The sequence below is a fragment of the Myripristis murdjan genome, chromosome 16, assembly GCF_902150065.1.
Source record: "Myripristis murdjan chromosome 16, fMyrMur1.1, whole genome shotgun sequence".
Lineage (NCBI taxonomy): Eukaryota > Metazoa > Chordata > Actinopteri > Holocentriformes > Holocentridae > Myripristis > Myripristis murdjan.
Genome location: NC_043995.1, coordinates 22,467,501 through 22,481,921, shown reverse-complemented (window position 1 = coordinate 22,481,921; position 14,421 = coordinate 22,467,501). Strand labels below are relative to the sequence as shown.

The 14,421-nt window shown below is 43.4% G+C and overlaps 1 protein-coding gene across 1 annotated transcript in view; it reads right to left on the bottom strand.

Moving 5' to 3' along the window:
* Positions 1-14,421, bottom strand: part of erfl1 (Ets2 repressor factor like 1) — a 34,993-nt gene continuing 20,572 nt past the window's right edge. The window contains exons 2-6 of the mRNA XM_030072764.1: positions 8,843-8,916; positions 7,859-8,093; positions 4,780-4,957; positions 2,825-2,954; positions 1-839 (exon numbers count right to left, since the gene is read on the bottom strand). Coding sequence (XP_029928624.1) covers positions 1-839; positions 2,825-2,954; positions 4,780-4,957; positions 7,859-8,093; positions 8,843-8,903 — 1,443 coding nt within the window. The 5' untranslated portion in view covers positions 8,904-8,916. The remainder of the gene's footprint in view (positions 840-2,824; positions 2,955-4,779; positions 4,958-7,858; positions 8,094-8,842; positions 8,917-14,421) is intronic.

Below are 14,421 nucleotides of genomic sequence, written 5' to 3'. Positions count from 1 at the left end.
TTAGCTGTGAATCATTTTGAGAGTCTCTGTCTCCCTGTGTCTTTCATGCAGACCCATGGAAGGGGAGAGGGACGGAGGAAGGGACGGAGGCGGAGGAGTGATGGGCATCAGGCTCTTCAGAGGATGCGGGGACACTGGAGGGGGGAGGGAGGAGGAGAGGGGTGGCAGCACTCCCCCTTTCTTTCCATCCGACAGGATCTGCGATCGGTTCGCCAGCCTGGATTCTTTGCCGATGCCAAATTCATGCTCGTTCTCATTCTCTGAACTGCAGTCGCTCAGATCCGTGATCTCCAGGTCCGAGTCCGACTCTGGGTCTTGTTTCACCCCTCCTCTCCGCTCCGAGGGGCTCTGCTGGCCTGTCCCTGTCCCGGCTGCCAGGCTCACACTCCCCAGCCCTAGCCCCAGCCCCAGCCCCAGCCCCATACTCAACCCCGTGCTGGGAGGATTGGTCTCCACCCGCTCCCTTTCCCCCACCGAAGCACCAATGTCCGTCCGGCCTAGCGCCATGCTCCCTGGGTAGGGTGGGAGGCAGATTCGGGCTGGCTGGCCACCCGCCGTGCCATTTGTCCCTCCGGTTTGTCCTGCCGCTCCCCTCTCACCCCCTCCTGCCTCCCCTGGGGGCAGCAAGGATGAGAAGGGGTGAGGCAGCTGGGAGAGGCTGCTCTGCAAGGGGTTGGGGTAAAAGTGGGAGGGGTAGAGGGAGCCAGGGGGCAATTTGGGGCAGTTATTGAGGGAGAAGGCCCCTGGGAGGTAGGGGTTAAAGCCCCAGGGGTAGTCAAAGGGTGGATTGCGAGGGTAAGGGCCCAAGAGGGACGGGGGCTTCGAGTAGCACGGGGCACCTAGGACAGAGAAGATCCAGAGACGGAGGTTAGTTCTGAGAAGGGCCAAAGGTTTCTTGACATACAACATCCAAGAATGTTCACTAATTATGCTCAATGGTATTAGCAATTCTAATCAGAAGCCACAGGGGCTAATTCTGGCATGGTTGCTTTCAACACACACACACAAAAAAGTGATGGTTCATTTATGCATGCCAGTACTATGTAGCGGACCCACTTCAAACTGAAGCAAACCAGAGGTGAACACAAAGCTTCTGCATTGCAGTGGAATAAGCAAAACTTCTAAAAATAATCCGACGTGGCAACAGATTTCACATCCATCAGTGGATGTTTTCATTTCTTTGGGTTCAGAAAAATAAAAAAATCAAGAATTCTTTCACTGTTGTGAATGCAGTGCTGCTGTTTGTCATAGTGGTGACAGCCATGTCATCAATATTTCTCCAAGTGAGAAATAATAAATGAAATAATAAATGACTGCATTAGAAACTCGTCCATATGCTTCCAGAGGCTAAGTGACTGACGGAAAGCAAACCTGCAATGTGACCATCTCTTGATCCACACTAGTGTTTTGAGATGCCAATGTATCCATTTAAATTAGGCAAAAAACCTAAGGCACAGCAAATAAGATAATACACTGTGTTTGATTTGAGTTTTCTTCATTTGACAACAGAAAAGAAGCTAAATATGAGGTGATGCAGAAAATTCAATTTTAATGAGCAAACAAAGGCATTGCCTCTCAACCCACTGTACTTCCTTCCAACTGACAACCAACTCAAAGATTCTCTCTCCCTCTTTCTCTCACACTCTCTCTCGCTCTTGCTCTCGCTCTTGTTCCCTCTCTCCCCTCTCTCTCAGCCTCACTATTTCTCACCCTCACTCTCTCCCTCTCTCTTTCACTCTGTCATTTACTATGCAGGGCTAATTTGACAGTGGTGAAGTCTCTGTGTGCTGGGCCAGGAGTAGCTGGCAGACACATGAATATTGAATCAGTCAGGCAGGCCTCACTTGCTTATGAAAACACAGTAATGGGCGCCCACAGGCCACAAACTGAAGCCTGCACCCTCAATTAGGGCCTTCCTGCCTGGGAAGGGATTAGGACAGCGGGGACACATGGGAGGGAGAGGAGGGTGAGAAGGGAAGAAGGGGGGAATAGGACCTGAGGACAAACAGAGTTGGGGTGGAGGGGGGGTTCAGGTTGTGTGATGGGGAGTGCATGTGTGTGTACTCGTGTGTGTGTGCCTGTGTGTGTGAGTACATGCATGTTTGTTTACACACTAACTCACTAGGCTCTGCAGAGTAAGCAGACACACATTCACACACATTCTGATGCAGCGGCACTGAAATGTGCACCGAAATATAAACAAAGGAAGATGCATAAACACACATATATAATCAAGCAAGGCAGAGGCAAACATACACAAATCCATGCTGTGCCGGCGCACGAATCAAACATCCACTCACATGCTGAAGCAGAGGGTTCGTACTGACACTGCGGCTGATTTTTTTTTCAACCTTCAGTTTCCAAGTTGCTCTAACCACTGCTGATATGCATAATTCACAGGGTAACCTGGCCTCTTGCACCTGAAGGACAACCTTACCGCAGGCTGTAATGGGACAGCCATCTCTCTTATTTCCTTTAACAAAAATTTTTCATGCCTCCCTATATCCTCATTCTTCTCCCTGCTCTCCTCCTTTTCCTCCATCTTCCTCTCTTCTCTTTGTTCAAGCCCGTCTCGCTTTCTGTACATACTCCATACGCCTCACCTCCCCTCTTTAAATGCGTTCAAAGACAGTTCTCGTCTGTGGGAGCTTTAGAAATTCTGAATTTGCCAACTAAATTTAGATTTTTCCATCAGTGCCGACTTGTCTGCTTTTGTTTGATTTATTTCTCCACATTTTCTCAATTTCTGTCACAACCCACCTGCACAGCTCTTCTTCTTTTTTTCCCCCCACATACTCTTATTGTCTAATGGGATATAGCTCACCTGAACTGAGGAAGGGGAATGTGTCCAGCCTCAGCTTGTCTCCCTCTGGCCCTGGTGCCGTGGTTCCTCGATCAAACAAGGAAGTCCCTCTGCCTGAGTCTGGCAAACGAGGAAACAGGGACTGTAGGGCCTAAGAGAGAAAGAGAGAGAGAGAAAGAGAGAGAGGGTGAGAGGAACAGAAAAAGCAGAGAATGACAGTGCAGTGTTTATTCCATACGAAAAATACTACAACTACTTCATCCCAAAATGGAGCACATGTATTCCTATAAAGCCAGCCTCCTGTGGTGTTAGTGTGTTGTGTAGGGTAAATCTGATAGAAGCGGCACCCTGCAGAGCGTGATGCAAGCAGTGACACAGTCGCAGCAAGGACAGGATAAAAGCTGGTGCCATGGGACCCGAAGGAAAGGGAGGTAGGAGGACGCAGAGGCTCAGAGACTCAAAGGCAGGAAGAGTACAGAGTCAAATGGAGGCCAGCGATTAAGAGTGTGGGTACAAAGGATAAATGAGGAGAAAGAGGGGGATTGTGGGACACTTTTTGACCGCACATGGAGGGTGGAGTGTGAAAGGACAAAAAGGAGAGAATGGTATCAGTTCAGGATGCAGTGTGGCTGCGCACATGTATGAATGCCTGCATGCATACTGCAGTGTGCGTTCCATCTGTTGTGTGCATGGAGGTGTCTTAAAATAAGTGAGGAGGAGAACGGGTGAAATAAATGGAGCAGCTGAATCTTGCAGAATCAAGGGAGCAAGGGAGATTTTTTTTTCCACGTAGGACTTTGGATCAATAGTATCTGTCACTCCTCAGCCCCAAGTTTGAAAGGCGAGACTGTACTCCCAAGCTGCGTGATCTGCGTTGCTTAACAAACCGCATTAATGACCCGGCATCGATCTGATCTGACGCGACCCTTTACTTTGTGTTTCTTTCATTTTCAATCGATGACAGATGGATATGCCATCGGAGATGGGGTTGAGAGAACGGGGGGATAACGTCTGCTTTTGTTTTAAGGACAAGTTAAAACCGTCCCCCTCCGCTTTCTCCTTCGGTATCTGTCTCCCCTTATCCCCTCTAAAGGATGGCACAGACAAATGATGGATGAATCTCTCTTACTGTAGTTTTAAGTTCTGTGCACTTTCTGGAACAGTTCTTGTGTAGAGAAAAAAAAAAAAAAAAAACTCAGAATGGCACATACATCCAAGTCAAAATATCGCATTCTACAATAAATATCTACAACCATTCAGACAAACACAATTAAGAGGTTGCTTTCATAATTTAGCCTAGAATTTGAAACATTTAAATTGATTCATTTTTTTATTATTATTATCTAAATATCTTAGCATCCAAATGGACCCCTCAGTAAAGTTATAACATTATTTTCAAATTGAATTAGGACAGTTTTATTCATGTTTCACCTGTGGTATTCAGAAACAATTTATAATTGTAAAAATTTCACAATCTCTCAGGGCAAATAATAAGTGAATTCTATTTTATTATGATCACTGGCTTCCGTTAGAGACAGTGAATAAAAGATAGATATGATGAATACAACTCGTCTTCTTTTAAAAGGAAAAGGCGCAGCAGGAGCCTGGGAACTACAATGAAATGGATTTCAGTTACGTGAATTAAATTAACTATTAATAAACAATTAAGTTGTGGCTATGATGTCCCACTATCCTCTCTTCTTTTTTCCTCTGTCTCTCCTTTTTATTCCCTTTATATAATACATTTTTCATTATTCTCCGGCTACTGAATTAAATGAATGCTACTGAAGAATATGTAGCTCATTGTAAAAGGAAACAAAAAAAGAAAAAATAATGTGTAAGATGAGTCATTTTGCTGGTCCTGTCCCCCATATTTTAGCCTAGTACATTGCCTCTTGTCTTCCTGCCTTGCCTCGTTCCCTTAATCCTTTCATCAATCCCTCCCTCTCACAGTCTCGCCATCCTCCCCTCCATACCTCTGGGCTGCAGTCGGGCGCTGTGGAGCCCCCGTTGAAGTGGTTCTGGGCCAACAAGAAGGGAGAGTTGGCCATGTCCAGGAGGGGGTAGTTCACCAGCACCACTTTACTGAAGTTAAACTTGTAGGTGAAACGTTTCCCTTTGGTTTTGTGCAAAATGCGCTTGTTGTAGTAGTACCTGCAAAGGAGAGGATATCAAAGGAGGAAGGGAGTGAGATGAGAGGATAAAGGGAAAAAGGAAGAGGAAAAGAGGAGGAAAGGATTAATATAATGCTCACATCAAGGTTTTTTGTTTCATCCCGAACACAAAGCAAAGATAAACAACTCTCGTCCTGTAGGGCCAGAGATATGCTGATTTCCCACTGTTTTTATTTACCCCCTCCTTCCACCAATCAATTCACGTCTGGCTGCCTCAGTTCAATACAATATGATTCTACGAAGGCAACTTTTATTCGCCTGTTAACAGACAACAAGTCAGAAGTTAAACCTCTGCACGCCGAGCCAATCAAAGGTTGTGCACCCATCACATACAGCAGGCATCACACATGAACACAACAGTTTGGGCTCTGTGATACACAGGACCACTCATCAATTCAAAAATAATACTGTATTGATTTTTGGTATTGTGTCAAATTCACTGCATGAAAGAAAAGATACCAAATAGTTTCAAAAGGCTTAAAAATATTGAACTCTGATACATTTTAAAAATAAATATATAAATATATAAAAATACAGGGGTGAGAGCTGAGTAAATTAATTGGTTTTATTTTTTAAAAAACCATGTCAAGTTCATGTCAGTTAATAATTTGCTCTAATGAATAATGAAATGTGCTTTCATTTAATGAAAATATGTACTTGAAAAGAAAGTCTTCAACCTGGCATTTAATCTGAAGTATCAGAAGCAGTGTCTGCACTGAAAAATATCCAGCGATATTCAGCCCAGCTGATGCGCACATGAACTCAACAAGCTGTCACAGTTTCCAGCAGCGAAGTGCGATTCACAAAGAGGTGGGACAACAAGAGACGTCTCCATGGTAACGACCTCAGGTGTCTCCCGCTGGGCATGTCAAGTCGTCGTCATGCCAGTTTCCTGTGCCACCCACAGAGGTGCCACAATCTACAGTCTGCCAGGATGCCAGGTTGTTCAATGGAAAAGGCAAAATGCGGTGCCATCTGGCTCAGGTAGGGGCTGTGTGTTCAGGTAAGGAGAGAGGGGAAGGAGGGCAACAGGGATGCAGCAAATTGAAAAACCTGCAGACTGGTTATGGCGAGATCGGAGTTTTAATCTTTGACATCACTGTTTGCCATGTTGAAATTTCTTTGTTTCAAAGTGACCACGGTGTGTGCCCCAAACACAGTACATTGCACAACCTCAGCATTAAATATTGGTAAGCAGGGCCTCATTATGCAGTCATAGTACATCAACAAACACAGCAGTGTGTATCAGCATGTATCCACAGCGGTTGGGCCCAGCGCAATGATGTGTACGTGTTTTGCTTTGCGTGGCAATTGTGCCGTGGCCCTTAATTGAGCAATTAAGTGAGGCTAATTAAGAAGGCTAATTGTGGCCCCAGCCAATTCATAACAATTAGACCCTGACGACAGCCCCCATTAACAGGAGGCCAAAGGAAAGCAGAAGGAGGGGGTGGGGTGGGGGAACAAGTCTGGGTAGTGTCATTTGCATAAGAAAACTGGGTGTGGGTGGGATGGGATAGGGGTGACGCATAAGGCTGAGGGTACAGAGTGTAAACGCACCAGTATGGTAGAAACTAAATGGAGCTCGCGCAAAATCGAACTGCTGTTGAACTACGACTGAACATGGCGCTGCAAGAAAATGTCTGTATAATCGCTGTGACTCGAGGCTTGTTCGTTTAATGACACTCCACACCAGATGGGGGAGACTGCAAATTGTGGGCTTAAAAATTTTTGATAAGAGGATATGAAGAAACTGGAAGGAAAAAAATCACAATATAGAAAGAAAATAAACTAGAGACACATGGCCCAAAGGATGCAGTCAAAAATTATGTTACATTTTGACTAGTTTTTACCTAAATGTGTTAGCTTTCAGTTTCATTTCTATTATATTATGAGATTAAAGTGACAAGCCAATACATTTTTAAGTTTGCTATTCATTTAGATTACATCTGTCATTCACATAATTCCTATTGGCATCTGCATACCGGCCTCTGTAGTCTGTAGTTTTAGATTTCAGACTTCATTTTTATTCCCTCTGTAGAAGCCATTTTATTTATTCTGTGAAAAATATATTTATGATCATAGTGTTGTGTGTGAATATGGCTGAAAATGGCCCATCTGGAAATAGTCCCTTTTTACTATGTTGCCTCAAAAACGTTACAGTCTATATATTATTTTAAATTTATGTTAGAGCTGTGGGGGCAACAGCACTTAAAGGATCTATATACGACACTGGATGTCGAGTTGGGTTTGGTACTGAAATGTTTATAACTGTTAAAATCTGTAGGTTCAGCACGCATATAAAAATGAAGGTAATATAAACTACTCATAGACACTATAGTGAACTGTAACTCCAAATTAGATCGGCATGGCACTTTGAGATGAATGTTAATTGATTAGTTTGATATTTTAGCATTTTTGATGATGTGACAATGGCTGTGGGCCAGACCTCCACCCAGGACATTGCACCAAGGCTGTTGCTAATAATCATCACTGGCAAGTTTTGCACCAAGCACTTTTGTTTCTGTTGTGCATTCTCAGGAAGTCCAAGCAATTTCACATCGGGGCTTAATTTTGAAATCTCTATTGAATTTTTTATTTGGCGGCTCAGTGGTGAACTTTCCATCAGGATGTGCACAGATAAGAAAAAATTGAGGGCTATCGACATTCTCCAGGAAAAGCCTCGTCTTCATCTTTCCATTTTTACTAACATGAAGAAGAGAGATGTAAGTGTAGATTCAGTTCAACAACAGTAAACACTGTGTCGGCTTATGTAAAGAAAGATAAACACTTTGATTTATTAGATAATGATAGCTGCTGGTGTTATTCACAGTGTAGGTGCTGTCTGATGATGCCAAGAGATTGTGTGTAAACTGTGGCGTACCTCAGCGCCCTGCTCAGCTTGTCGTAGTTCATGTGAGGTTTGCATTTCCTTATCCCCCACAGCCGGGCCACCTCGTCTGGGTCCTTGATGACAAACTCTCCGTAGTCTCCCTGCCAGGCGATCACCCCCTGATACTCCTCCTTCTGAAGCAGCTCCAGGATGAAGTGCCACAGCTGGATCTGTCTGGAGCCGGGGCTCGACTCGGGCTTGTAGGCCCAGTCTGGGAAGGCAATGCCTAAGCAGAGGGAGCAGGAAAGCGGGAGGATGGGTTTCGGGCCTATCGTTTGTCCTGACGCTTGCCAGGGGGATTGCTGTCCGGATGACTGATAAGTGATGGACGCGAGGGATGATGTGTTTAATATCACAGCACGTGCCTTGAGCAATGTTAGTCTGTGCTAATGCCCTCTAGCCTCAACAGATTGGTCAGCAGGATGATGACAGCTCTCTGGGAGAGATCTGATTGATGCTACTTGAGTCTGAATTCCAAAGGCTGACTGCACTTACATCCAATTGCATTAGGCTGCTCAACCTATAATAACCCTGGCTCTAACTAGTCTCATTGAAACACTGAGGACATGTAACAAATTAGAAGCAGATACATAATTTGGCCAAAAATGTGCCAGCGTGCGGGTATTTTTCTTTCATTTGTGTGTTATGAGTTCGGCACTGTCTTTAAATAGAAATAGTTTTGAAACATTTCTGTAATGATTTTACTTTATTATGTTTTTTTTTAACAATATTGTTTTTCAAGTACTCTCATAACTGTATTTCTTAAGTGATGGCTGGCCAATTTCATCCAATTTGTACACCTAGGTGCAGTTTCAGAAATACATTCAGAGACATTGGCGAAAAGATTTTTTTCAGAAAGAAATATATGTCTTGTGGCAGACCTGATGCAACAAAGCAGAGTTATAACAACACCTCTAATCCTCCCAAAAACTGAAACGGCCTCAAAGGAGCTGCTGACACGAGTACGGGACTGACCTGGCGTCCAGAGGGTGGGCACCGGGGGGAGCAGCAGATCACTGACGCAGTTACAGTCCATGCCTCCACAACACCTGAAACACAAGAAAGAGGTGGAAGAGAGGGGAAAGACAGTGAGTCAAAGTCAGCGGTGGCTATTTATCTTGCACATTTACATTCTAAATCATGAAAACCAGTGGAGAGCTGTTTCAGAGGAAAACATTCATTAAAGTCAGACTACACAGGCCTTGCTGATTTATTTTGGCGAGTTGGAGGAATGAGTTTAAAGGGTGTGAAGTTGGTTGAAATTGGTGGGAAAAAACGAGTCACCCTGAAAATGAAGGTATTGCGTAAAGATCTGAGGGTGCAATATGGGCTGAAAAACATACCTGAAATACGACAGGGTTATGTTTCATATGTTTTTGATAGATATCAGGTGTTTGATGGATGTGATCTTTGTGCGGCCACTGGAGGCTGTGTCTGATGCAACACAGTGGACATCCCTATAGCACATTTATGAAAGGGAGAAATTAAAGGGACTGTTGAAGAAGTGGGCTGATGCAGTAAAAAAAAAAAAAAAAAAGGCGCTTTAATGTAAAAACAGTTACTTATAACTCCATATGAGTGGAGATTATAAAATCACAAGAACTAGGAGTGCTTGACCGCAAAATGGATTATTATCAATACGGCTACAAATACAAATGTAGAGTTATTTCAGATGAAATAAAGTAATACACAAAAATGATAAACATAAGTTATATAATGTAACACTAACTGATGGCCCCAATGAGCCATTGTATGTCTGGTAGCACGTAACATTTTTGCAGCTGCATTACTTGTTATTCATATTTTTTTATTCTATTTTTTTTTCTGGTGGTGAATTGATCATAACTGGAATATTTCACACTGGGAAACAATCCAAATTTGTTTTCGTATTATTTCTTTTTGCCATTCACACTATCCTTTTCGGCAAACCCAGCTAATCACCCCATGTGAAACCACCACAAACTGTTGATCTTCAGTCTCTCACAACCGCTTCCAAATCATTTTTAAGGCGAGACAGTCAGCAGTATGAGCACACCATAAACAATAACAGGCGTTGCTTTATTCTGCAGCAGCTAATAATAATGTCTCGTAAATAATTGCATAGACATCTGCTGACGGGAGTAGGTAAGGAGATCTCTGTGTTTCCATGACGAGCATCGGGACTGAGAGACGGGATCTAGTTTGGATATTACAGTTTCATCAGGGTTGTTTTACAAAGCTCAGATGGAAGAGATGCCCTGCTGCTACACTGGTTTCTTTAATGCTGGCCTCTCTATCTCTCCCTTCACTCTCTGCCTCTATTTAATTATGCTCTGTGAATTTTGGATTTTCCCTCCAGCATTGAAATGGAACGTGAATTATTAAGGTGTGTTTGTATAAATTATTATTGCTAACTCCAGGCATTTCTCTCTCTCTCACTCTCTCTCTGACTAACTCTCTCTCTCTCTCTCTTTCTCACTCACTCGATCACACCCTCTCTCCCACTCTCTGTCTAGTCTCTGGATTGTGGCCCTTCTCGCTCTTTCCTCCCTATCTTCATCTTGTTTTCAGGTCGCTCCTTCTTGTCTTCGAGTACAGAATTGGCGCTCATTCCAGCTCACTCGCACTTTTTTTTCCTCATTCGTTTTCTCAATCCTAGATTTTTCATCCCTTTTCTCAGAGTCTTGCTCTCTGGTTTGCACTTTCCCATCTAACCAGTGAAAAGTTATCATACGGGTTCAGACAAGAGCTTTTAACATAGTTTTAACATTAGAATTTAATAGTAGTTCTTCACACAAGTCTTCTCTTCTCATTTTCAACTCGGCTTTACCACAAAACAATGAAATAGCACAAGTAGAGTCTAACAAGGCTCATTGTGTATTCACTGTACGACTATAATACCAAGACACGCCACGGCCTTGGCGCAATTATAACATATTCTATTTCAAAAGGTATGTATCTGCATCAAAATGTTGATTTCTAACCTGAAAATCTGCAAGGGGCCTCTGCAGACACAGGTATAGGTCTTTAAAAAATAAGATAATCTTTGTGTTCGAGGTAGTGATCTATAATTTTCCTCTTCCCTGTGGGCATTAGGTCATCAATACTGCATCGTATGTTGCATTTGGCATATTCTGCTGATCCATGGCATGTATAGAAGCTGGTCTCCTGCGAGGATGTTATATATGGGTGCGCCTATCTGTCAGGGCCTCTCCGGCTACCTCTCATACCACCTACGCACCGCCTCAAAATCCATACCCATCCTCCCTTTTCCTATCCAACAGCGTATCTATACAGGTGAATCCTCCTTTTTCCTCTTTCCCACCTCCTTTCTATTCACACACACCTATCCACTGTCTTCTCTCCCTCCCTCCCACCCCACCCATCTCCTTTTCTCTCCCTCTCTCTCCTGGTCTGTGTGTTTTGCTTCGGCGCAGTAATTTTCCGTTTGATTTCGGAGGTAATGCATTTTTTACAAATCAAAGAGGAAGCCAGGCTGCACCCCACCCCCACCCCTCCCTCCTCCCTCCTCCTCCCTCCATCCCTCCCTCCCTCCCCAATCTCCCGCTCTCGCCCCCCTCGGCCCCCCAGGCCAGAGAGGAGATAAAGGAGCCCCCATCATTTCCTTGTTAGTTTTGATTTGGGCAGCGCAGGGCTTTCAAGTTCCCCCCATCACCCCCAGAAACATTATAACTAGCAGCCCAGGGAATACTACTCCTCGTACGCACACACTCATCCACACACACACACACACACACATGCATGCACAGACTGTCAGATACAGAAGCACACAGATTGTAATGGATTGTACATGCACAGTAAACACACAGAGTCACAAGCAGATATGGCGCGAATACGCAAGTGTTCAGGTAGCAGACGCACACACACACACACTGACACACTTGGCGATAGCAACACACAAAATGAGACATAGAGCCCATAGATACTGACTGAATCAATACAGACACGCTAACACACACCTCGCTGAGCTGAAAGAGAGAATGCACTTTGATTACTAAAGATGCTGTTATACTGATAGAGCACACACATGTGCACACAGACAAAAAAACCACACAACTTAGTTTGCAAAGAGCGGCGGCAGATACAATAGTCCAAAATAAAGGACCTCTCCTCCACAAAAAAGACCATCCATAACAGACTGTGTGGATGATGGATCACACAGTTACCAGTGACCAGTGGTAAACACATACAGTAGGAGCGCCCAGCCTCACCGTCACAGCTGGACAATCGCAAACTCAACACACAAAGGAAACGTGCCGCAGTCGCTCTCCACAAGACGCTGAGGAGTGCACGACCATCCACCAACACAAGTGTAACTCAGTGTTCTTACAGTGATGTGGCCTACATGATTAAATATTTGACACACCATTTATTTATTGCTACAGCAGGATATTTCATATAGTCCCTTCAATTTGAAATGCATATTTCGCTGCCCTGCTTTGTTTCCTACTTGGAAGCTACAAGCCAATATTGCACTTGTAACACTGTGATCTTATCCTGATGTAGCCTGAATGTTTAAATACTTGAAGCAAACTTGAAATAAAGTTGTGGTATAGAGAATTATGGAACTTGACAGGCATTTGGTGCCAAAACTACCAAAACTCTGGTATTGTGACATCCCTTGATGTATGTTAGACATTTGATAATTCAGTTTTCAATGCATACGAGCTGGTCTCCTACTTTATAGATGAATAACAAAAACGCAGAACCATATTCTAATGAATGGGAAGCAGGTCTAGCTCTAGCAACTCAAGAGGAGTTTGGATGAGGTGAGTCTTTGCAGGTCAGCTGAGATCAGAAATGTGAACTGGAACATTATGTCCTCCATCCAAACTCACTGATGTAAGTCCACAACAAGACTATTAGTGCTGGTCTTGTAGAGCGAAGGTTAGTAGGCCACTTATGGCAGTGAAAGGGAGGCAGTGCGAGGAATATTGTACCAAGTGTGCTGAAATTTTGTAGAGTGACTGGGGTGGAGGGAGGAAGCGGGACAGCCTGACATTCAGGCAACATTATGTCTCCAGTGCTGTCTAAAGATGGAAAGAGTGATGGGTTGCAATATAAAAAAGATATGCCCGAAAAAAAAAATTTGAGAGGCATGAAGAGTCTGGCCTCTCCCGCTTTCTTTTTCCACTAGATGAAACAGACTCAGTACATCTGTCTCATCTTCCTTTTTTCAGTTGCCCCTGAAAAAGGCCCAACTAGAGCCCTCTCTCTCTTTCTCTCTCCCCTCGCCTCTCCCCAGCTCTCTCTGTCTCTCTCTCTCTCTCTCTGTTCCTCTCCCTGGTTAGCTCTGACACACTGGTCAGCCTCAGGGTGGAAGAACAGAGGGACTCTGCTATGGGTTTGTTAGAGGAGAGGGAGTGAAAGAGAGAGGAGAAATGAGGAGGGGAGAGTGTGGAGGGGAGGGGGTCAGGAAGAGGGAAGAAGAACCTGTCCATCCAAATGTTAAAGAGAAAAATCAACCCCAAATCATATCTTATCAACACGTTGGCCAGGAATTCTGGTCAACTAAGTACATTTGTAGTCTTCTTAGAGATCGCAACTTAAAATAAATCAAACACTGAGTGAATTTTTATGGTTCAAATAAGTTGCTTTACATCAAAACATCTCAAAATATTGTTACAAGCCAAAACATTCAAGAACAAAAAGGACAGTGTTTGTTTTTGAAGCTGCAGCCTAATTATGTTGGTCAGTGGTTCGGCATATGCAATATTAATGAAAAATAGCTAACAATTGTTGTTTGTGCATAAAAACACTGTAAAAAATACATTAATTTGGCATTTACTAGCATGTTTATCTAAATATTACACTACACTGACCATGTCACAACTTTTGTTGCAGTTAATTCTTCACATTTGCACTTGTTTATACACTGGCAACTGTACACTTCTCATATTGTGATATGACAGTATAATTACAAATCAATGTAGTTACAGTATAGTGGCAGTGGTACTGAAGCCCACTCCTACACAGAAAAGGTCAGTGACTCTACTGGAGTTCCCTCAAAACACCTTAAGAGTATATCAGGATTTGAGGCCTTGAATTATACCTTGATATCGGCTGACTTGGCAATCACATACAGGCCTACAAGTTTTGATCAATGAAATTCAGTTTGAAAACATATATGAGTCAGTTTACTGTTAGTGTAGCCTATATATATCCTTCAAAGCGAAAGAAATCTACGCCCACTGCATGGAGAAGATGAAGGCTTGGAGAGAGAAGGATGTAGAAAAAAAGATTTATGCTATTATGACATCCAAGGACCTCACAGAGAAAAAAAAATCAAAACTTTGAATGAGCCAAAAACTAAAAAAAGAAAAAGAAAAAAAAATCCCTGGATAATTTAAAACAATAATGCCTTAAAAAACGTAATGGGTCCAATAACAGGTTTCAGGTTCAAAGCCGAACTACATGGCACAGCCTGTTACAGCACGGAGAAAAAAAAGTTTTAGGGCTGTAATGAGTGCTGTAATGAGAAAACAGGCAGGTGAAGTGCAGAGTGTATAGGCTACCATACTGTAGCCTGTGATAAATAAGAGAAACTCCGCTTT